At 52.2% G+C, this 20,907-nt stretch overlaps 1 protein-coding gene across 1 annotated transcript in view; it reads left to right on the top strand.

Annotated features, from left to right (window-relative positions):
* The window catches only part of INTS3 (integrator complex subunit 3), a 102,460-nt gene that overhangs the window by 47,144 nt on the left and 34,409 nt on the right, over nucleotides 1–20,907 (top strand). Inside the window, exons 9-17 of the mRNA XM_063146024.1 lie at nucleotides 3,091–3,188; nucleotides 4,115–4,306; nucleotides 10,924–11,011; nucleotides 12,760–12,839; nucleotides 13,022–13,113; nucleotides 14,233–14,339; nucleotides 15,352–15,471; nucleotides 17,595–17,724; nucleotides 20,801–20,855. Coding sequence (XP_063002094.1) covers nucleotides 3,091–3,188; nucleotides 4,115–4,306; nucleotides 10,924–11,011; nucleotides 12,760–12,839; nucleotides 13,022–13,113; nucleotides 14,233–14,339; nucleotides 15,352–15,471; nucleotides 17,595–17,724; nucleotides 20,801–20,855 — 962 coding nt within the window. The remainder of the gene's footprint in view (nucleotides 1–3,090; nucleotides 3,189–4,114; nucleotides 4,307–10,923; nucleotides 11,012–12,759; nucleotides 12,840–13,021; nucleotides 13,114–14,232; nucleotides 14,340–15,351; nucleotides 15,472–17,594; nucleotides 17,725–20,800; nucleotides 20,856–20,907) is intronic.

Genomic DNA, 20,907 nt, shown 5'->3' with positions numbered 1-20,907 from the left:
GTCCACCTCTATCATGTCTCCCTTGAGCCTCCTATTTTCCAGGCTAAACAATCCCAGCTGATGTCACCTTCCCTCATAGGTCTTTATGAGAGGCGTATATTCACGCCTCTCCCGATGTGAATATACCCGGTCACTACGTTCAACATCTAAGGTCCTCCTCCGGGTGCCTACTCCGAGAGAGGCTCAGAGTGTGGCAACGAGGGACAGGGCCTTTTCGGTGGTGGCCCCCAGACTGTGGAATGATCTCCCTGACGAGGCTCGCCTGGCGCCAACGCTGCCATCTTTCTGGCGCCAGGTTTAGACTTTCCTCTTTGCCCAGGCATATGGCGGCACATCTTAATCACCCACATGTTTAGTTTTTTAACGGCTTTTAATGTTTTATGTGTGTATGTTCTGTGTTTTAGAGTTTTAAATTTTGTACACTTGTTTTTATCTCAATTTTAGAATTTCTGTAAACCGCCCAGAGAGCCCTGGCTATGGGAGCGGTATAGAAGTTTAATAAATAAATAAAAATAAATAAATAAGTAGGGGAGATGCTCCAGCCCCTGAATCATTTGAGTTGCCCTTTTGTGCACTTCTTCCAGCTCTGTAATATCCTTTTTTTAGGTGTGGTGGCCAGCTTAATGGCGACGCACTTCAGAAACCGTATAACTGATGGGCAGTTGCTGCAGGCTCTTAAGGAATTCCAGAACAGGCAAAAGCTAATCACTTCACTACTCCACATTCCCCAGTGCTTCTTTTCCCCCTTGTTGTTGCACCTTCCTGCCGTAGCACGACACAGAATCTTTGCTAGAAGGCAGCTGTGTCTCAGATCAGGGCATTTGGGAGAAAACGTGTGTGGGCTGCTGGCCCTTCCTTCCCCTGCCGACCGTCCGTCCCGCCGAGTTCCTCTGGATAAGCACCCCAGCGGCTTATCAGTCCCCGTTAACAGTTTCTCTCCGCCTTTCAACTGGGGCCGCCCGGCTTAATCCTGCCAAATCACGGTGCAAAGCGACATGTTCAGAATGGAGCCCCTGGGGGCGCCTGGAGCCGGCCGTTTTCACGGCAGCTCGGAGGGACGAGCCCCTGGGAGAAGCAACGCTCGGCGGCGTTTTCGTGCGCCGACCTCCCCCAAGGCACTTTAATTAGCTAGGCTTCCTCCTGCAGAAGATCTTGATCCCGGGTGACGTTTCTCCTCCTCGGGAGAGTTGGCGTTAGCGGCGTGGGCTTGGCGTTTCAGGAAGCAACACTCTTTTCCTTGTCTTTGACAGCCCTCCTGGTTGAGGCTCATGAAAGCACCAAAGCTCACGCGCCCATGGAGCAAAACTCTCCCAAGTATTCCCCTAGAATCCATCTCCCATGTTCGTCTCCACGGTTCTGTAAAGACCATAACAAGAACCTTGCAGGCTTGGCCCTCCGTCTAATTCAGCTTCCTCCTCCTTAAGAGTGAAGGCAGTGGCCTGTCCTTGTGATCCACAGGTAGACTGCCTTTGAACATGAAAGCTCCATGTCCCTAGCGGTCAACATCCAAGAAAGAAATGGGCGGGGTTGTGGCGGACACTTAGATGAACAGGCCGACCCAGTGCGAAAATGGAAAATCCCATGGGAAAATCCCGTGGGAAATTTCGATTCCTTTTGGGAAAGGAATCGAAAATAAAACTGCAAAGTTTTATTTACTGCCCTTCTGGGGAGAGGCCACACTTTGTTATAATGTGTGCAGTTTTGGTCACCGCACTTTTTAAAAAAGAGAGGTTATTGTAGAGCTGGAGAAAGGGCGGAAAAAGGGCAACTAGAACGATTAAGGGGCGGAAGCATCTCCCCTAGGAGGGAAGGTTAGAACAGCTGGGATTGTTGAGCCTGGAAAAAAGGCAAGTAAGCAGAGACAAGATAGAGGTGTGCAAAATGAACCCTGGTGCGGAGAATCGGAGAATCATCGAATAAGGGGCCTCTAAGGCCATCTAGTCCAACCCCCTGCTCAATGCGGGAATCCACCTTCAAGCATCCCTGACTGATGGCTGTCCAGCTGCCTCTTGAAGGCCTCTAGTGTGGGAGAGCCCACGACTTCCCTAGGTCATGGGTTCCATTGTTGTACTGCTCTAACAGTCAGGAAGTTTTTCCTGATCATAGAATCATAGAATAGCAGTGTTGGAAGGGGCCTACAAGGCCATCAAGTCCAACCCCCTGCTCAATGCAGGAATCCACCTTCAAGCATCCCTGACAGAGGGCTGTCCAGCTGCCTCTTGAAGGCCTCTAGCATGGGAGAGTCCACAACCTCCCTAGGTAACTGATTCCATTGTCGTACTGCTCTAACAGTCAGGTCGTTTTACCTGAAGTCCAACTGGAATCTGGCTTTCTTTAACTTGAGCCCGTTATTCCGTGTCCTGCAGTCTGGGAGGATCGAGAAGAGATCCTGGCCCTCCTCCATGTGACAACCTTTTAAGTATTTGAAGAGTGCTCTCATGTCTCCCCTCAATCTTCTCTTCTCCAGGCTAAACATGCCCAGTTCTTTCAGTCTCTCTTCATAGGGCTTTGTTTCCAGACCCCTGATCATCCTGGTTGCCCTCCTCTGAACACGCTCCAGCTTGTCTGCGTCCTTCTTGAATTGTGGAGCCCAGAACTGGACGCAATACTCTAGATGAGGCCTAACCAGGGCCGAATAGAGAGGAACCAGTACCTCACTTGATTTGGAAGCTATACTTCTATTAATGCAGCCCAAAATAGCGTTTGCCTTTCTTGCAGCCACATCGCACTGTTGGCTCATATTCAGGTTGTGATCTACAATTCCAAGATCCTTCTCGTTTGTAGTATTGCTGAGCCAAGTATCCCCCATCTTGTAACTGTCCAGCCGGAATCTGGCTTCCTTTAACTTGAGCCCGTTATTCCGTGTCCTGCACTCTGGGAGGATCGAGGAGAGATCCTGGCCCTCGTCTGGGTGACAACCTTTCAAGTATTTGAAGAGGGCTCTCATGTCTGGGCACCGATCAGTAGTTTGATAACTAGCAGCGACACTTTTTGGTGGTCCTATGAGGCAGCCGCCTGCCTGTAATTCTGATTGCTTTTCTCTGTTTCTCTGTCTCCCCCACATACACCCCGGTCTCCCCCCTTTTTCAGGTGTGTTGCAACTCTTGCAGTCTCGGACTTCACGCAAGTTTCTGGCTTGCCGCCTCACTCCGGATATGGAGACTAAACTGCTCTTCATGACTTCTCGGGTAACGCATTTTATTTGATCCCTTTCGGGGTATGCAGCCTCCCAAAGCAGCTTATGGCATTTCAGGGATCCGTTTTGAGTACCGAAACTGAACGCAGCTCCCAGTCCGCCTCCCGAAAAACCCACTTCTGTTTTCCCAAAGAACCTCCATCCCAGGAGCCACACCTGGCCGCCCGGGGTCACAATATGGCCGTCCGGTGTTCCCTACAGCACCACAGCCCTTCCCCCCGTCTCCACCCCCTTTCCCTCGTCGTTTGCTGCTTTCCGCAGTTTTTGCATTGCTTTTCCCCCTATCCCAAAAGGCGGAGGCGCTTCTCCTAAGGCTTTGTTAAATGGCGGTAAGAGTTTTAAGCTCAAATAGGCTGGTCGTTTTAGCCACGTCCCTTTCGTTTTTTGTCTCCGCGGCCCCCCGGGAGTTTCAGAATTGAATTCGGCCCTTGGGCCGGAAGAGGTTGGACACCCCTGCTCCAGCTGGACCAGTGGTCCGACCTGCTCTTGTTAAGTTTAAGAAAGTAAAAGGCTTGTGTAGTCATTAAAATTGCGTGTGTGGCGATCTCAAGGCTAAACAGAGGAAGACTATCTGTGAGCAATTACCTTGAGATAGAAGCTGTGCTGGGAACCTTGCCAGGATTCTCTAAGATATCATGGTGTTAATGATGCGAATATACCAAAGATCCTTGAGGCTGGGTTAGCCTAATCACAGCTGTATGTAATATAGATCAAAAAACTGTGTATATATGTTTATGTGTACAGCTTTTGTCACTCTGCACAATGACACGGAACTGTAAAGAAGTCGGAAGCTAATAAACTTACTCTGCTAAGTAAGACCTGCATTGTGAGCTGTGTTTCTGAGCACAAACAGAATTCCCAAGGAAAAGTTCTGGCCCCAACAGCTCTAAGGGAGCTTCCCCTGTCCCCCCGCTCCAGGTTCGTTTCGGCCAGCAGAAACGCTACCAAGACTGGTTCCAGCGGCAGTACCTGTCCACCCCCGACAGCCAGTCCCTGCGCTGCGACCTCATCCGCTACATTTGCGGGGTGGTCCACCCGTCCAACGAGGTGCTGAGTTCCGACATCCTGCCCCGCTGGGCCATCATCGGCTGGCTCCTCACCACCTGCACGGTAAGGCAGGCTGAGCGCCTGTGCGGCCGGGGCATGTCTTCTTCAGGGCGATGCTTGCAAAGCCTTCCTTCTCCGCGCCGTTGAGGGCTTTTGAGCATGCGCAGATTCCTAGAGCCAGCGGGAAGCCGGGCGCAGGGAGCTGAGGGGCGTCGCGTGGTCGGAGCAAGGAGAGAGAGGAATGGTTTTCGGTGGCAGAGTTTGGAATACAGGGGAGGCAACGGAAGACCAGAGAGGGCACTCGCTATGACACTGCCATCTCCAATCTAGCGCCTCCCAGATGTGTTGGACTACAATTCCTAGCATTCCCATGGCTGTGTTATAACCTGAAGTACGATTTGTCCGCCCAGCGTGCGGCCGCTGTAAAGAAGGCAAACTCCATGTTAGGCAAGATAAGAAAAGGAATTGAGGATAAAATGGCCAGTATCGTACTGCCCTTATACAAATCTAGGGTGCGACGACGCTTGGGATGCTGCGTACAGTTCCGGTCACCGCACCTAAAAAAGGATATCATAGAGCTGGGAAAAGTGCAGAGAAGGGCAACTCAAATGATTAAGGGGCTGGAGCATCTCCCTTACGAGGGAAGGTGACATCAACTGGGATTGTTTAGCTAAGAAAAAGAGAGGCTAAGGGGAGACATGATAGAGGCGGGCAAAATTCTGCCTGGTGTGGAGAATGTGGATAGGAAGTGATAGAAAATCTCAACAATATTTTTAGTTTTTCTGTTTTTTAAATTGACATAAACTTATTTCAATAGGCTTTTATACAATGGTAGAGACACCGAATTACAAAATCTCAACAATATTTTTTTGAATTAGCATAAACTTCTTGCAATAGGCTTTTAACCCCTTCTTTAGTATTTTTAGTGTATTGTACATTGTATATTATTATAGTAGTTTGGCACTCGTTGGTTGCTATTATTCACATCAACTACTGCCTTCTCTAATTTTGTGAATGTAGACAGGGAGACCTTTTTCTCTCTCTCTCAAAATACTAGAACCCAAAGGGGTCATATCCCATGAAGCTGATGGGTGGGAGATCCAGGACAAAGAAAAGGAAGGACTTCTTCACGCAGCGCAGAGTTAAATTATGGAACTCACTGCCACAGGATGTAGTGATGATCACCCATTTGGATGGCTTTAAAAGGGGGTTGGATCAATTCCTGGAGGAGAAGGCCATCCGTGGCTACTAGCCCTGATGGTTGTGTGCTATCTCCAGTATTTGAGGCAGTAAGCCTGTGTGCACCAGTTGCTGGGGAACATGGGCGGGAGGGTGCTGTTGCACCATGTCCTGCTTTGTTGATCCCTGGCCGAGGGCTGGTTGGCCGCTGTGTGAACCGAGTGCTGGACTAGACGGACCCTTGATCCAGCATTGGATGTTCTTATGTACTTAAGATTGTAGCAGTGATAATACTACAATGCAAAGGCTGCGAAGCATTCAGTAGATCCCAAATAGCAGAGAAATGTTTCAGGATGCAAACTTTTTATTTGTGGAAAGCCCAGCGTATCTCGACCTGTTGCTGTTGTTGCTTTTAAGGCCTTCAAGGGGCTGTGAGAATAATAATACAGGGAAACACATTATTAATTTATTAAATTCATTAATTTATTAATTAATTTAATATTAAAACATATTAAAACATATATCAAGGCATATTGCTGCTAGGCCTGCGGATTCAGTTCAGCATTACAAAACCCATAAGCCACTGCACCCAGCAAAGGCCTGTGCAATACGCCTTGCAGCGTTAGTTACGATCTGCGTGGATGCACGTTTGAAAATGGCTTTATAATGTAATCGTGTGTTGTCCTGTGCTGTTGTTATTCCAGCCCCTTGGAGAAGGCCTTAAAAGCAAAAAAGAAAAAAAAAGGGAGGCCGAAATGCGTTTGGCTGTCCACAAATAAGATCTTTGCATTCTGAGATGTTTCTCTCCTAGGAGTCATAATCCGTCTCTTTGTTTGGAGATCTTCAACCCTCTTTCCAAATTCAGTCCATCCATCGCCACGTTCCTGCTCCAGATTGTAGCGGCCTGAGAAGCATTCCTGGATGCTGGCACGCTTCTGGAATTATCCTGTGTGTGTGTGTGTGTGTGTGTGTGTTTATGGATATCCAAGAGCAATATCACGTGAGGTCCTGGTTCCTCTCTATTCGGCCCTGGTTAGGCCTCATCTTGAGTATTGCGTCCAGTTCTGGGCTCCACAATTCAAGAAGGACGCAGACAAGCTGGAGTGTGTTCAGAGGAGGGCAACCAGGAGGATCAGGGGTCTGGAAACAAAGCCCTATGAAGAGAGACTGAAAGAACTGGGCATGTTTAGCCTGGAGGAGAGAAGATTGAGGGGAGACATGAGAGCACTCTTCAAATACTTGAAAGGTTGTCGCCCAGAGGAGGGCCAGGATCTCTTCTCGATCCTCCCAGAGTGCAGGACATGGAATAATGGGCTCAAGTTAAAGGAAGCCAGATTCCGGCTGGACATCAGGAAAAACTTCCTGACTGTTAGAGCAGTACGACAATAGAACCAGTTACCTAGGGAGGTTGTGGGCTCTCTCACACTAGAGGCCTTCAGGAGGCAGCTGGACAACTATCTGTCAGGGATGCTTTAGGATGGATTCCTGCATTGAGCAGGAGGTGGGACTCGATGGCCTTATGGGCCCTTCCGACTCTGCTATTCTATGAATCTATAATAGGACTCAGACCTGGTGCTGCAAAATGTGAGATAACAGATTTCCAAGAAATCAAGATCAGGTTGCTTTAGCCAATTGAGCAGCCTTCCAAATCCAGCCGGTTTCGTATTTGCCTTAATCCCTCCACGCTGCAGGGATAGAACCCAGACCGAACGCCTTATAAGATAACCTCAGGCCCAGCTGCCGCGTTGCCGCATGCTCTCCTTTCCAGCTGCGATGCAACTCTATCTTCTCCCAAACAAGCTGCTCTATTGCTGCCATTCTGATGGGTGCTGAACGCTTCCCCCATTTCTCCCGTGTTTCTCTGGAAATGGGCCGTCTTCACCTCCCACCCTGGACGCCTTCCTGCGCCCGTGTTTTGTCCGCCAAGGTTCTTCCGCTGGCTGTTGAACCCCGGCCTCTTAATTTAGGAAGAAGTGTACCGTCAGAGCAAACGCTGGACCAAACGAAGCAGCAGTTAACTTGTCAGGAGCGGCAGGGCTCAGCTGTGGGAATGAGTGCTGGCAGATAGTAGGGTGACCCTATGGAAAAGAGGACCAGGCTTCTGTATCTTTAACAGGTGTATTGAAAAGGGAATTTCAGCAGGTGCCGTTTGTATGCATGCAGCACCTGGTGAAAGTCCCTCTTCATCACAGCAGTTACAGCTGCAGGAGCTATGGGAGAGTGACCAGATACAAAAGAGGGCAGGGCTCCTGCAGCTTTCACTGTTGTGATGAAGAGGGACTTCCACCAGGTGCTGCATGCCTACGAATAACACCTGAAATTCCCTTTTCAATACAACTGTTAAAGATACAGGAGCCCTGTCCTCCTCTTCATAGGGTCACCCTAGATAAAGCGACAAGGGGGCCGGGTGCAGATGGAGCTGGAAACAGGGATCTGGGAATGGCCCCGATTAAGGCCCCGCACCCATCCTTTTCCAGAACCTAGCCAGCTGCAGAAGGGAGCAAGGCTCAGCAAACACACCCACCGGCTCGTCGTTGGCGAGCGCAGGGCCAGGGAGGATCGCTCTGTTTCTCCTGAGCCGGGCATCGCGCCTCTCACCTGAAAAACGTCAATTACAACTTCGATGCCGCCAAGCTTGCTTGGTGTTGAATTGGCAATTGGCAACCCTTCGGTGTCACGAACGAACTGATGGAAGGGAAACATTTCCCTGGAAAAATTAAGCGCTGGAGCAAGAAAAGGGGTTGAATCTTGTTTTGGACAATTTTCCTAAGCTGCTTGAAGGGACGTGGCAGCCACGAGGCTGGCCTGGGGAAGGGGTTGTGGCTTAGCCGCTGCCCCCCCCCTCTTGCATTAGCATTCTTGGTGCCCTCCTGCTCTACAGCTAATTGCCCAACGACATCCCAGCTAATTAAGGCCTGGAGGCTGACATGACTTGTGCATAATAAAGTCCGCATTTAATTTGCCCGAAGTTGATTTGGACCGGCTGAAGACGCAGAGGGAAAGGCGCTAATAACCAGGAGGAATGAGAACGTGGGCTTTAAATTGGCCACTTTGAACGGATTTGACAGAACGCAGCCTCGAAAGGAGGGGAAAGGCGCAAAGGCCTCTAAGTGCCGTTGGGAGGGGGGGAACGCCTTCTCTCCCTCTTGATGGCCTCTTCTTTTTTCCTTACCGCAGCTAGAGAGATTTGGTGCCCCTACCTTCCGGGGGGTTGGCGGATGGGTCTTCCTCCGCACTTTTGGTCAAGTTGCTGCATCTGAATCAAGCCCTCCCCTTGGAGCTGATGGGCTCCGGACCCTAGCTGAGGCCTCTCGCCTCTTCGCCGCTTGCCGAAGTCCCCTCAAGTTCTGTCTTAGAATCACAGAATCATAGAGTAGCAGAGTTGGAAGGGGCCTACAAGGCCATCGAGTCCAACCCCCCGCCCAATGCAGGAATCCACCCTAAAGCATCCCTGACAGATGCTTGTCCAGCTGCCTCTTGAAGGCCTCTAGTGTGGGAGAGCCCACAACCTCCCTAGGTAACTGGTTCCATTGTCGTACTGCTCTAACAGTCAGGAAGTTTTTCCTGATGTCCAGCCAGAATCTGGCTTCCCGTAACTTGAGCCCGTTATTCCGTGTTCTGCACTCTGGGATGTATATACGAACAGCTACAAGACAGGAGGGTATTTATTTATTAAATTTATTTATTTATTTATTAAATTTATACACCATCCCATAGTCTAAGCCCCTGCCCTGCCTTTCCTGATGCATCCATAAACTGACACAGATAAGCTATACAAGAGTCAATGTTTGGTCTGAAAGGATCAGTGAAGCTAACAAAAATTCCCAGTGTTTAGGGCTATAGTTTTGACCGATTCCTTACCCCACTGTTGAAGACCGTTGCGGTCGAAACGCATTTGGAACAGGCGGATGTAGACAGCCTCCCACAGGACCAGTAGAAACAAGTGAAGTATCTAGTTTCCATTCGGTGCTTATGCACTGTTTGGCTTCTGTTTTGGTATAATTTTACGTCACGTGTTAAATCATGGAACTTTTACATCGCTATATTATTAATAACGGTCTTTACGCTCAGCGTTATGGATTATTTATTTCATTAACTCTTATCTTAGTTTGTGTAGTGGTAGCTCTGTTTGAGCTTTGTATTGTGCAGGTTCTCTTAAAGACACTTTGTCTTGCTTATTGACTTTGGTTTAAGAAATGGCCTTTATTAGTAACTGTTGTATCTGCGCCCAGCCTCCGGCCGTGCTTCCCTTTTTGCTCTGAACTTACTTGCAATCTTCACAGTACCTTTTGGATGGCAGGTGGATGGAGGAGAGAGAGAGCATGAATTGATTTCCCCTGAAACAATACCTGTTTGTTGTGAGCCAATGCAAAGTATTTTGGACTGGGATGGCCTTGACTGGGCAATAAAGGCTCATTAGCTTTACAAAATGCCTCTTCCTGATAGAGATGAGAACTTCTAGAACTGGTTGGTCGGTAGGGTTCAACTCAGTGGCCTGATTGTTTGGCCTCTCCTTTCATTTGGCGTGGCTGTGGGAACTCCCATGATTAATGCTGTCGCTTCAAAATTTATCACTGCACCATTGGTTATATGGCTCAGGCTACCGGGGGGTGGGGGGGGGCTGGTGACAGGGATCGAGGTTTATAACACCTTCAGTCCTGTAAAGATTTTTGGCTGGGATTGCCTGAAAATCTGCCACTTTTATTTTCTGTGCAGCAACCACCCCAGTTTTGTCACAGCAAAGATATTTTCCTGAAAAAAACCAAAACCGTTTTCTCGATGACTGATTTGGTGATGTCGTTCCTTCCCCCCAGCTCCTCCTCCCTTCATTAGTCCCAGCCAGTCAGGGATCACACAGTATAGTGAACAGCATGGCATCATGGTGCTCCAACCAATCAGGGTTGGCTACCCAGTAGCATCTCTGAGGGCGCTTGAGAGAGAGAGGGGGCATTTCAAAATAAGAAGTGGACATCTTGGCACATGTCTGGGGGGAGGAGGAGGTATTTTTTGGCACTGATGAAAAAAGCGTGTGAAAACCACTGAGCTTTTTTGGGGGTGGGTGGGAAATGTCAATGAGCCGTGGTTGAAACTCCCACTTAGGTATGTCTAGGAATCCTGCAACCCGAGAGCCGGGGTTGGCTGTGCCGCCGTCTGCTGTCAAGGCACCTTGGACTTACCACAGCTAGTAATTTGGTTTTAGGACGGGCGAGTGTCTACACAGAGCTGCAGGATCAGGAGCAGCTAAGAGCGAGGCGATCCCAGAAGCCAGCACCGGGGCACGTGCAAATGCCGTCCTTCCCCTTCCGAAACGTTTCTCCGAGATCGAACTTTTCTTTGCAGCCTGTCTTTGTGGAGGGAGGGTGGGGAGGTTAAAGCTCTAGAACCCAGGATTCCTGGCGTAAGCCCTTTGCTGGCTTGCCTGAGCCGCGGAAGGCTTCAGCCTAAAGCATAGCAGCGGTGGCCATGTTTATCTCTCCTCTCTTTCCCCCCCTCCGTTCCAGTCCAACGTCGCTGCTTCAAACGCCAAGCTGGCCTTGTTCTACGACTGGCTTTTCTTCAACCCTGAGAAGGACAGCATCATGAATATCGGTATGGTAAAACCCTTCCTTTCTTCCTTCCTTCCTTCCCTCCCTGGGCTGGGTGCGGCCTTTCCCCTCTTCCCCGCCCCGTGACTACTTTCCTGCCCCTTCCGTTCCTGGGTTCCTCCTCCATCTGCAACGAGGACGTGGCCGGGTGTGCTTACCGGGAGATCGATAGCTTTTTCTTATCCTCATGCTCTCTGCCTGAGAACCTGGCCAGGGCCACTGCCAGATGGAGGAGACAGGACCGGGCAAGACACAGATCCATCGCCTGAGCTGGTGCAAGGCAGCTTCCTGTGCGACCTCTGTACCGGCGGAGGGCAGCTTGTGGCCCTCCGGAAGTGTGGCCTCCGACTCCCGTGAACCCTCACATGCTGGCTCACACAGTCGTAGGCCACGAGTTGCCCACGCCTGCATAATATCAGTACTGACAGACAAACTGTCTCTGCCCACCGGCTCTCTGATCATTGTGTTGCTGGCCACTCTGATGTCCCTTTAGGAGGGGGAAAGGCTGGAGGAGAGACAAGCCCAGATAGATCTTAAGTTTATTTATTCATTCATTTATTTATTGGGTTTGTATACCACCCAGTAGCTGAAGCTTTCTGGGCGGTTCACAAAAATTAAAACCACGAAGAGCATATTAAAACAACCAACGATCTAAAACCACAAATACAATATAAAAAGCACAACCAGGATAAAACCACACAGCAGAAATGGAGATAGGTTAAAATACAGAATTAAAACCACAAAGTTTCAATTTAAGTTAAATTAGGGGTTAAAATACTGAGAAAATAAAAAGGTCTTCAGCTGGCGACGAAAGGAGTACAGTGTAGGCACCGGGCGGACCTCTCTGGGGAGCTCGTTCCACAGCCGGGGCGCCACAGCAGAGAAGGCCCTGCTCCTGGTAGCCACCTGCCTCACTTCCTTTGGCAGGGGCTCGCGGAGAAGGACCCCTGTGGATGATCTTAAGGTCCGGGCAGGTACATATGGGAGGAGGCGTTCCTTCAAATAACCTGGCCCCAAGTTGTTTAGGGCTTTGAATGTTAATACCAGCACTTTGAATCGGGCCTGGACCTGGACTGGCAGCCAATGAAGTTGTAAAAGGACTGGTGTGATGTGATCTCGCTGGCATCCCCTGCAATGAGCTGATGGAAGGGAAGCATTGGATATGGGTGCTGTGTGTGTGTGTGTGTGTGTGTGTGTGTTGAGCCTGCTCTTAAGTTCGCACAACAGGCGTGGACTTGAGCAGAAGGATCTTGTGCATGCCTTGGAATCCTTCGCAGCGGGCAGAAGGCTTCTCAGCAGCTGGAAGGAAACATTCCCTAAAAAAGTAGAGGTTTGGGGAAGCCACAGCAACAGTGCTGTCAGCCCACGCTGCCGTCGGACGTCGTCCCTGGCAAAAGCATTCCGCCCCAACTGCAGTATCTAAACAGTCTTCAAAGGCTGCCCCACGTTCAGCGCATTGCAGTTGTCTATCCCGGATGTGACGGAAGCTTGAATGGCAGCAGCCCAGTTCTGCTCTGGTAGCTGGGATTTCAGCTTTTCCGGAGCAGCACCGTCTCCCTCCCATGCTTTGTTTGGTCACACGCTCGCGATCCGCTGTCCGCTCATTCTTTCTCGCGTGCGTGCGACCGCACGGTCCACGCTGGGAAGTCCTTGGACTCTTGCCAAGGGCGGCCCCACGCAGATCACATTGCAGCGGCCTCGCACACCTTCCGGCCTCTTGAAGCGTAACGCCGGCCTCGGTTTGCTTTGCAGAACCCGCCATCCTTGTCATGCATCATTCCATGAAACCGCACCCGGCCATCACCGCCACCTTGCTGGACTTCATGTGTCGGGTAAGCCCCCCCCCCTTGGGGTGTCCAACAGGGTCCAGGGGGTGGCGCGGGGTTGTGGCCTTGCCCCCCACGTCAGAGACGGACGCCTAGCAGAGTGCTTCAAGGATTCAAAGCAAAAATAATACTAAATGCAGTCTTCTCTCTCTCTCTCCCTCTCCCTCCACCTCCTTTCTCCTTCTCAGATCATTCCTAACTTCTATCCCGCTCTGGAGGCCCACGTGCGGCAAGGCGTCTTCAACTCCCTCACCCACATCGTGGAGAAGCGTGTCCTGGCGTAAGGCGCCCACCAAGTTTTCAATGGGTCGCGAGCCCTGCTCCCCTCTCCCACCCCGCTCCCTCAGTTCCCTCCGGCCTTTCAAAGACGCGCTCCCTCTCTCGGCAAAGAGAGAAGGCTTTGCTGCTCCTCTTCCTCCTCCTCCTCCTCTCTAGGCGCTGCAGTTCCGTGAGGAGAGGGGAGATGGCCAAGTTCCTGGCCTCCTTCGCTCCCTGAAACACTGCCTGCCCCAGCTCACTGGATAACTGCCCAGAGAAGCCCTCATGCAGGTTCCTGTCTGTGGTGCCTCAAAGGCCCCTGAAAGCTCCCCAGCTGCCCCTCCCAGGCCACGCTGCTCCCCTTCGCGGAAAGGGAAGAGGCCGGAGCGCCGCACTTGTCTTATATAAGACTACGGTCGCGTAAGGCTTATCATTTGAGATCTCCCAGACCGATTTGGCTTGTGTTTTAAACCGGAGCTTGAGCAGCGTAGACGGGCGGAACGTTCCGGAAGTCCGAAAAAGTTCCAAGCTCGAGCTTTAATATCGGTTAACTCCTTCCGTGCCAAGCAGAGGCAGGGCAGCCCTTCCGCCCGCGGGATGACAGGCGGCCGTGTTCCGCCACTCGGGGTGGCGCAAAGGCGGGAGCAGCCGTGCAGTTCGGCCGTTGCCGCCCACGGGGAGGGGGAAAGGGATGGGAGCGGCCAATCGGGGCCACATTTACATTATTCATGAGCCCCTCTGCGGTGAGGGGACTGAGGGGCAGAAATGCGGCAAAGAAACACGGGCTTTACACTAGTAGAAAATACACTGCGTGTGCCGTCCGCCCGTGCTCCCCCTGATCGAAAGAGATTAGGCCTTTCCTTTATACACACTTTCCCCAGTGTGGTCTCCTCCAGAGCTTTTGGACTTCAACTCCCATCAGCCTCAGCCAGGGATGCTGGGAGTTGTAGTCCAAAACACCCAGGAGGAAGTCCGGCGCAGGTCTGTGGATGCCGTGGGACAACCAACCGAGAGTCGTGGGGCTCCATCCAGGGCGAAGAGATGCGTGGCCAGAGTCCGCTGTGTCAAGGGTGCGCGAGGGTCCTTTGTCGCGAGCCACATATTTTTGTATTTCTCCCTCCCCACCCCCCACCCCCGGCAGGCACTTGGCTCCTCTCTTTGACAACCCCAAGCTGGACAAGGAGCTCCGGGCCATGCTGAGAGAGAAATTCCCAGAGTTCTGCAGTTCTCCTTCGCCTCCTGTCGAAGGTAGGACGAGGCGGAAGGGTGGGGGACGCGCACGGCGGGGGGGTCTACCCCAAGGGGCGGGCGGGCGGCTCTTTCCTGCTTGTGGGACCTCCAAGTCCGCCACAACTCAGACTACCAGCAGAGTAGGGAAATTTCTAGAAGAGCGTAGGAAGGCAATGCAGGAAACGGTGCCTTGAGCTGATTCTTTTCTTGCTATAGGCTTCTTGCCCGTCAGGGCTGAACCCTTGTCTGCCCCGTCCATCGCAAAAAAAAAGCAATTTTAAAGCCAAGCAGTTTTACCTCAGGGCCTTCCTAAACGGCTAGGCCTCCTTTTCCTGGCTTCGTCCCCTTTCCCGGGTTTCGCACTGGTTTTCCTCCGTGCTGAAAAGTTGACATGCCTCCCCTAAGGCTGAGCGAGCGGCCGCAGGAGCTTTAAGCTAGAATATGCTGGTCTTTCGGCCCCGCCCCCTCTGGTCTTTGGCCCCGCCCACCACCGGCACGTGGCCCCCCCCCCGAGAGCTTCTCCGGAATGGAATTCGGCCGTTCCTCACCCCTGCTTTAAAGGGTGCGCCTAGGTGTCCCAAGTGAACGTTCCTGCAGGGGACAGAAATGTGGTTGCAACGGAAACAACAGGACGTCCCCCTGTCTTCCGCGATGGCACCTGCCTTCACGAACCGGAATCCATTTTGTCCCGTGTGAGGGCGGGCGGCAGGGTTTCACCCCTCTCGTTCCAAAAGTGGGGGGCAGCCCGCAAGCTGCTTCAGCTTCTGCAAGCGAGAGGGGTCCTCCCGTTGAGAAGTCCGGCCGGGCTCACAAAGAGTAGGGCATATGGGAGCCGCTTCGCAAGGCCAGTCGCTCTCTCCCTTCAAGCTTCGCTTCTCCGGGATTGGCCCCGTAGCCCCGTTGACGACGGTGGTGGCCGCTTTCGGATACCGCTTGCCTGGCCCGTCTGGCTTGGATCATGGGGAGAACGCTTCTGGCCGGCCGGACTCCCCCCCCCCACTTCACCTCTTTGCGTTGCTTCTCTTCGCAGTCAAAATCGAGGAGCCCGTTTCCATGGAGATGGACAATCACATGTCCGACAAAGATGACAGTTGCTACGACAATGCGGAGGCCGCCTTCAGTGACGACGAAGAGGACTTGAACAGTAAAGGTGAGGCGGGCCGGGCAGGGTGACGTCACGTCGCCCAGAGTTGCTCCGTCACCACAACTCTGTCCCTCAGCCGGGACGGACCCACGGTCCAGGAGCCACAGTTCCCATACGTCCCAGTAAAGCCACTTGAGTGGAGGGCTGCCCCACTGCTTTCTTGAAAGGCATTTCCCTCGAGCGGAACGTGCAAACGTCATGCTGAACCGTAGTCGGTGCTAACCCTGGTTGGTACGTTAAGATCCCAAACATACAGTGAAACCCTGGTTTAATATGCTCCACCACAACTGTTCCCCCGCCCCAGTAGCCTATTTAGGGAGATCCCGCTGAGATCTACTTGAACAGAGAGGAGCAAGTGGAGCTACGTTAACCAGGGTTTGCTCGGTGCAAAACTTAACTCTGGCTAAGTCAAACTATGGTTGGTAAATGCCACTTGAAAAGCGTGGCTCGTAGAGGATCCTTAGCTAGGGTGTTGGTTGGCCTTCCCTGGCCATGGGGGCTGGGGCTGATGGGCGTTGCAGTCCACCACGTTCGGAGGGTGTTATGTTGGAGAAGGCTGTTTAAGGTTTTCAGGATTCACACTTAACCATGGCTATGATGAGACGGAGCCTGGCGAAGCGTTACGTCTCTTTCCTCCCGCTCCAGCCTGCAGCTGATGTGTGCGCGTTGCCGGCTGCCCTTTCCAAACCTCGCGGCCTCATGAGCCACGAACCGTAGCCTGTCTCCAGTTCGCTTGGAGGAGACCCATCTGTCCCGCTGCTTCCTGGCTGGAACAGGAATGGCCCTTTCTCTCCTCCCCCCCCTCCCTTCTCAGGCGTTCCATAGAATCCCTGAAGGCCTCTCCAGCATCGGGCCGTTGCTCTTGGCCTACATCTGGTTTGCGTTCCACCGCTGAGAGGAGTCTGTGGTGACAGCGCCGTGGGGCAGAAGGAGGGGGAGAAAGCGCAGCGGGACCCAAATTTTGCACATCTGGTATTGGGAACAGGGACAAGGAGGGGTTGGAGCAGGGTCCAGGTAAATGAGGCGCACAGCCACACAGTGATTTCAGTTCAGGCTCGAGACGAGACCAGCATTCCCAACCAGACGAGCGTCCGCACATTCAGCCCTTGTGGCATGAAAAAAGGAGTTCTGAATCTCTAAGAAGCCCCCAAGGTCTTGCCTGCCAGAATCTTGATGCAGCGACCTGCAACGGCACGCAGAGACCCCAAGTCTTGTCCACAGGTACACCCTGAGCGGAGAATCCTCCTCCTCCTCAGCCACTCGAGGGTTGTAGGGCCCTTTGAGAGAGCTTGGGGACTCGGAAGGGGCCGATGATCAGGGGTCTGGAAACAAAGCCCTGTGAAGAGAGACTGAAAGAACTGGGCCTGTTTAGCCTGGAGAAGAGAAGATTGAGGGAAGACATGATAGCACTCTTCAAGTACTTGAAAAGTTGTCACACAGAGGAGGGCCAGGATCTCTTCTCGATCTTCCCAGAGTGCAGGACATGGAATAACGGGCTCAAGTGACAGGAAGTCAGATTCCGGTTGGACATCTGGAAAAACTTCCTGACTGTTAGAGCAGTACGACAAAACATCAGGAAAAACTTCCTGACTGTTAGAGCAGTACGACAAAACATCAGGAAAAACTTCCTGACTGTTAGAGCAGTACGACAAAACATCAGGAAAAACTTCCTGACTGTTAGAGCAGTACGACAATGGAACCCATGACCTAAGGAGGTCTTGGGCTCTCCCACACTAGAGGCATTCAAAAGGCAGCTGGACAGACATCTGTCGGGGAAGCTTTGAGGTGGATTCCTGCATTGAGCGGGGGTTTGGACTTGATGGCCTTAGAGGCCCCTTCCAACTCTACTATTCTATGATTCTACCCCGAGTCGAGAAAGTTAATCGTGACCAATTTAAGTCCCATTCGTTTCCACAGGTCTACTCTACAGATCCATATGACGAGCGAGATGCTGGGATGTGTGTGTGTGAGTGTGTGAGAGAGAGAGAGAGAGAGGCGCAGTTTATTCTAGCCCAGGGCCCTTCCATCAAAGCGAGGCGTAACTTTGCGGCCCCGCGAAGGCTGCCTGCCTGCCTTCGTGTGGGATTCCTTGGTCCCTGAACCAGTTTGCCTTTCCTCCCTTGCTTCAGGGAAAAAGAGGGAATTCCGTTTCCATCCCATCAAAGAAGCTGTCATCGAAGAGCCGGTTGACATCACGCCCTTCCTGGACCAGCTGGATGAGTCTTTGAAGGATAAAGTCCTGCTACTGCAGAAAGGGAGGTAAGTGTTGCTGCTCCTGTACGTGGAAGTTTCTGCTATGTGGATCAGTTGAAAAGGGGGCTTTTTCACCTTCGTACCCTTTGATTGAGGATAACAGTCCACAGGAATCTGCACGCACTATGGCTGCAGGGTGTTTGTTCGGCCGTGACACCGGCTAGTACCCATTCTGGAAATGCTAGCTTTCGTTCTTCCAAAGCAAGTTCCTAGAACTTGTTGCAAAGGGTTGAAAGCTTCAGAAATCCCCGAGCTGGAAGCTGGGTACGATTGCCAGGGCTGTGGGATGGAGAGACCCCGAACGATTTGAAATCTGTATCTCCATTCTGTATTTCCTACGTATGTATCTCGCCTTTCCGTCGAAGGCCACGCGGAATGGTGTGCGTGAGCCAGCTGCCTTGCACTGCAAATCCCATCCTCCCCGGCTCTCTAGGGATAGGGTGACCCAATGAAAAGGAGGACAGGGCTCCTGTGTCTTTAACAGTTGTACAGGAAAGGAAGTTTCAGCCGGTGTCCTTTGTAGCCATGCAGCACCTGGTGAAATGCTCTCTTCATCACAACAGTTAAAGCTGCAGGAACCCTGCCTTTTTTTGTAGCTGGTCATGCTAGGCAGGGCTCCCGCACCATTAACTGTTGTGATGAAGAGGGACTTTCACCAGGTGCTGCATGCCTACGAAGGATACCTGCTGAAATCCCCTTTTCTATGCAACGGATAAAGATATAGGAGCCCGGTCCTCCTTTCCGTAGGGCCACCCTATCTGAGGATGCCCTAACCCCAGGAAGCCTCCTTCACAGCCTGTCGCCTTTGCTCTCCCTGCACGGAAACGGGACCAAACGTTCTCATAATCCAAGCTTCGACCCCTCCAAACCACGCCAGTGTTTTGCAACGGCTGTCAGCCAGGCCCTTATCTACAAAGCTCTTCCTTCGGGGTATTCTTTCCAGCTGCGACGGGTTCTGGCATTATCATCGTTCGTTTCACGGCCGCCTTGATGACGTCCGCGGCGTTGGTCAGTGTTCGGATATGCCCCATGTCGCCCTCTTCTCCGTTTACCCTGCGACAACCCTGTGAGGTGGGCTTGATCTCCACTTCTCATCCTGACGCACAGTTCATCTGCGTCCCACACACGGAGGCGGCAATTGGGCCGAAACATGGCGGGATCCAAACCCCGGCCTTTCTTCTTGGAATTTGGTTGGGGTTTGGTGACCCGCCGTGGCGGCAGGAGGCCTTTGGCCCGGCCCTCGCCATTAATTTAGCCTGTCGTGACTAAGTGCATTTAATGGGTTTGTTTTTCCGCGGAGTCCGCAGGACGCATCTTTCTTTTTTATAGCTGGACAAGAGGGGGCGGAGAGAACCACGGCAAAAGGGGACCGTGGTGTGTGTGTGTGTGTGTGTGTGGCAAGAAGCTTGCCTGCTTGCTGAGGCTGACTGCCTGCTGTTATCCACTCTCGCGGCTGCCTGCCGTGCGCTGCAGGACCCTCCCCTGGAAGGCCAACGTTAGAGAATTTCCCAGGCCTCCCGGCGAGAGCAATGCCTGGGCCGTGACGGAGAGCCGCTCACCCCCGCCCTGTGCCCTTTCAATCAGTCCTAATTCTGAATCAAGTGAAGCTGGGTGGTTGGCGAGCCGTGCAAATGAGGCTGCAACCGCGTAGATTTATTTGCTATCGTTTATTCCGCTTCTCTACGTCTTGCTAAGGAGCGGTAAGGAGGAGCTATTCAGGGCAGGGCAGCCCCTCCCTTTTCAAAATTGGTACAGTCTTACATCTGGGCTATACCACGTCACGCTAACAGCGGGGAGGCTCCCAGGATCGCCCTTCCTCTCCTCGAAGCAAAGCCCCCCCGGACAGAGAAAACGAGCGTCTCAGGGAGAATAGTGAAGGCTGGGGCTTCTCCCTGGCATGCTAGTTTTCTGTGTGCAAGGCTTTTCTTTGAAATGGAGGAACATCCAGTTCTGTGAGTGCAACCCAGGGACAGGCTGACCGCCTCAACCAACACCATTTATGTATTCAATGTTTCTACACCCTGGTTGTTGTTGTTTTTTTAGCCAAAAGGATTCATAAAGCAGCTTACAATTAAAATTCATGCCAAACCACAATATAATTAGGCATATTTGGGGAGCGGCGGAGGGAGGCAGCCTCTTTTGGCGACGAGGAAGTTGGCCAGCTGGGCTTACTGGGAGTTGTAAGCTGGCTGGAGCATGCTGGGAGTTGTAGGAAACGTGCATAGATTGCACCCTAAGTTCCTTGTCGTTCGTGGCTGCAAAGTCGGGCCATTTCATGCCCGAGAGCAATGTCCCAACGTCTGAGGCTTTGCCCTCCCGCTCTAAAACCTGCCCGCCTTTGCCAGATCTAAAGTCCAAGAAACTGGATGAGGGTTATTTTTAAAGTTTGAAAGCTGAGCTCCTCAGGGAGTGGATTTCTCCCTTGAGTGTTTACATGCAGGACTTTTACCGCACTTGGGTGCATTCCTTACACACACACATGGAGAAAGGGGAGTGGGTCCGAATGGGTCCGGAGGGACAGATGCATTCCACCAACAGTCGGGTCTCTGGGCCGCCCCGCCCCCGTCTTTCCTGTAACATTTGCACACACACCCCCCGAAATCTGTTTCCTCCCACATGACCTGCAGCATCGTCCCTCAATCCTAGAAACCGTCTTTCTCCTCCATGTGGATTCTGACACTTTTGAGTCTCGGGACCCAACGAGGGGCCCACATATCTGTGGCGCGTGTTTTGCTCTTTAAGCCCTTTCCCTGCCTCTCACAGCGAGTGATTTGAGGCGCAAACGGATGAGCGGCGTCTGCAGAGGCCGCTCACGCAGGCTCTGCCCAGGAGGGAGTTGGCGGGACGAGCTGGTGTTTCCGGCTCTTCACCCCCTGCTTGCTTCCAGCCATGTGGCTCCCTCAATAATCTCTTGATAAACCGGAGGTGAAGGCAAACCTGACCTGAGCTGCCACGGCCTAAAGAGAGCCACCAGTGTTCTTGGCAATCTTGCTCTCTCTCTCTCTCTCTCTCTCTCTCTCTCTCTCTCCCTTCTTAATTTGGATTTCCTCTTGTCGATTTCCCCCCCCCCCCCGGGCTGCAGCGATACAGAAGCACAGTGTGAGGTCATGCAGGAAATCGTGGACCAAGTCTTGGAGGTAACGGATCACTCGGTGCACAAGGAACGAGAGGGCGGGGAGGAGGGTGGGA

This window comes from Elgaria multicarinata, chromosome 21, assembly GCF_023053635.1.
Source record: "Elgaria multicarinata webbii isolate HBS135686 ecotype San Diego chromosome 21, rElgMul1.1.pri, whole genome shotgun sequence".
In the NCBI taxonomy this organism is placed as follows: Eukaryota; Metazoa; Chordata; class Lepidosauria; order Squamata; family Anguidae; genus Elgaria; species Elgaria multicarinata.
The sequence above is the reverse complement of the archived record's forward strand: the minus strand, read 5'-3'. Positions and strand labels throughout refer to the sequence as shown.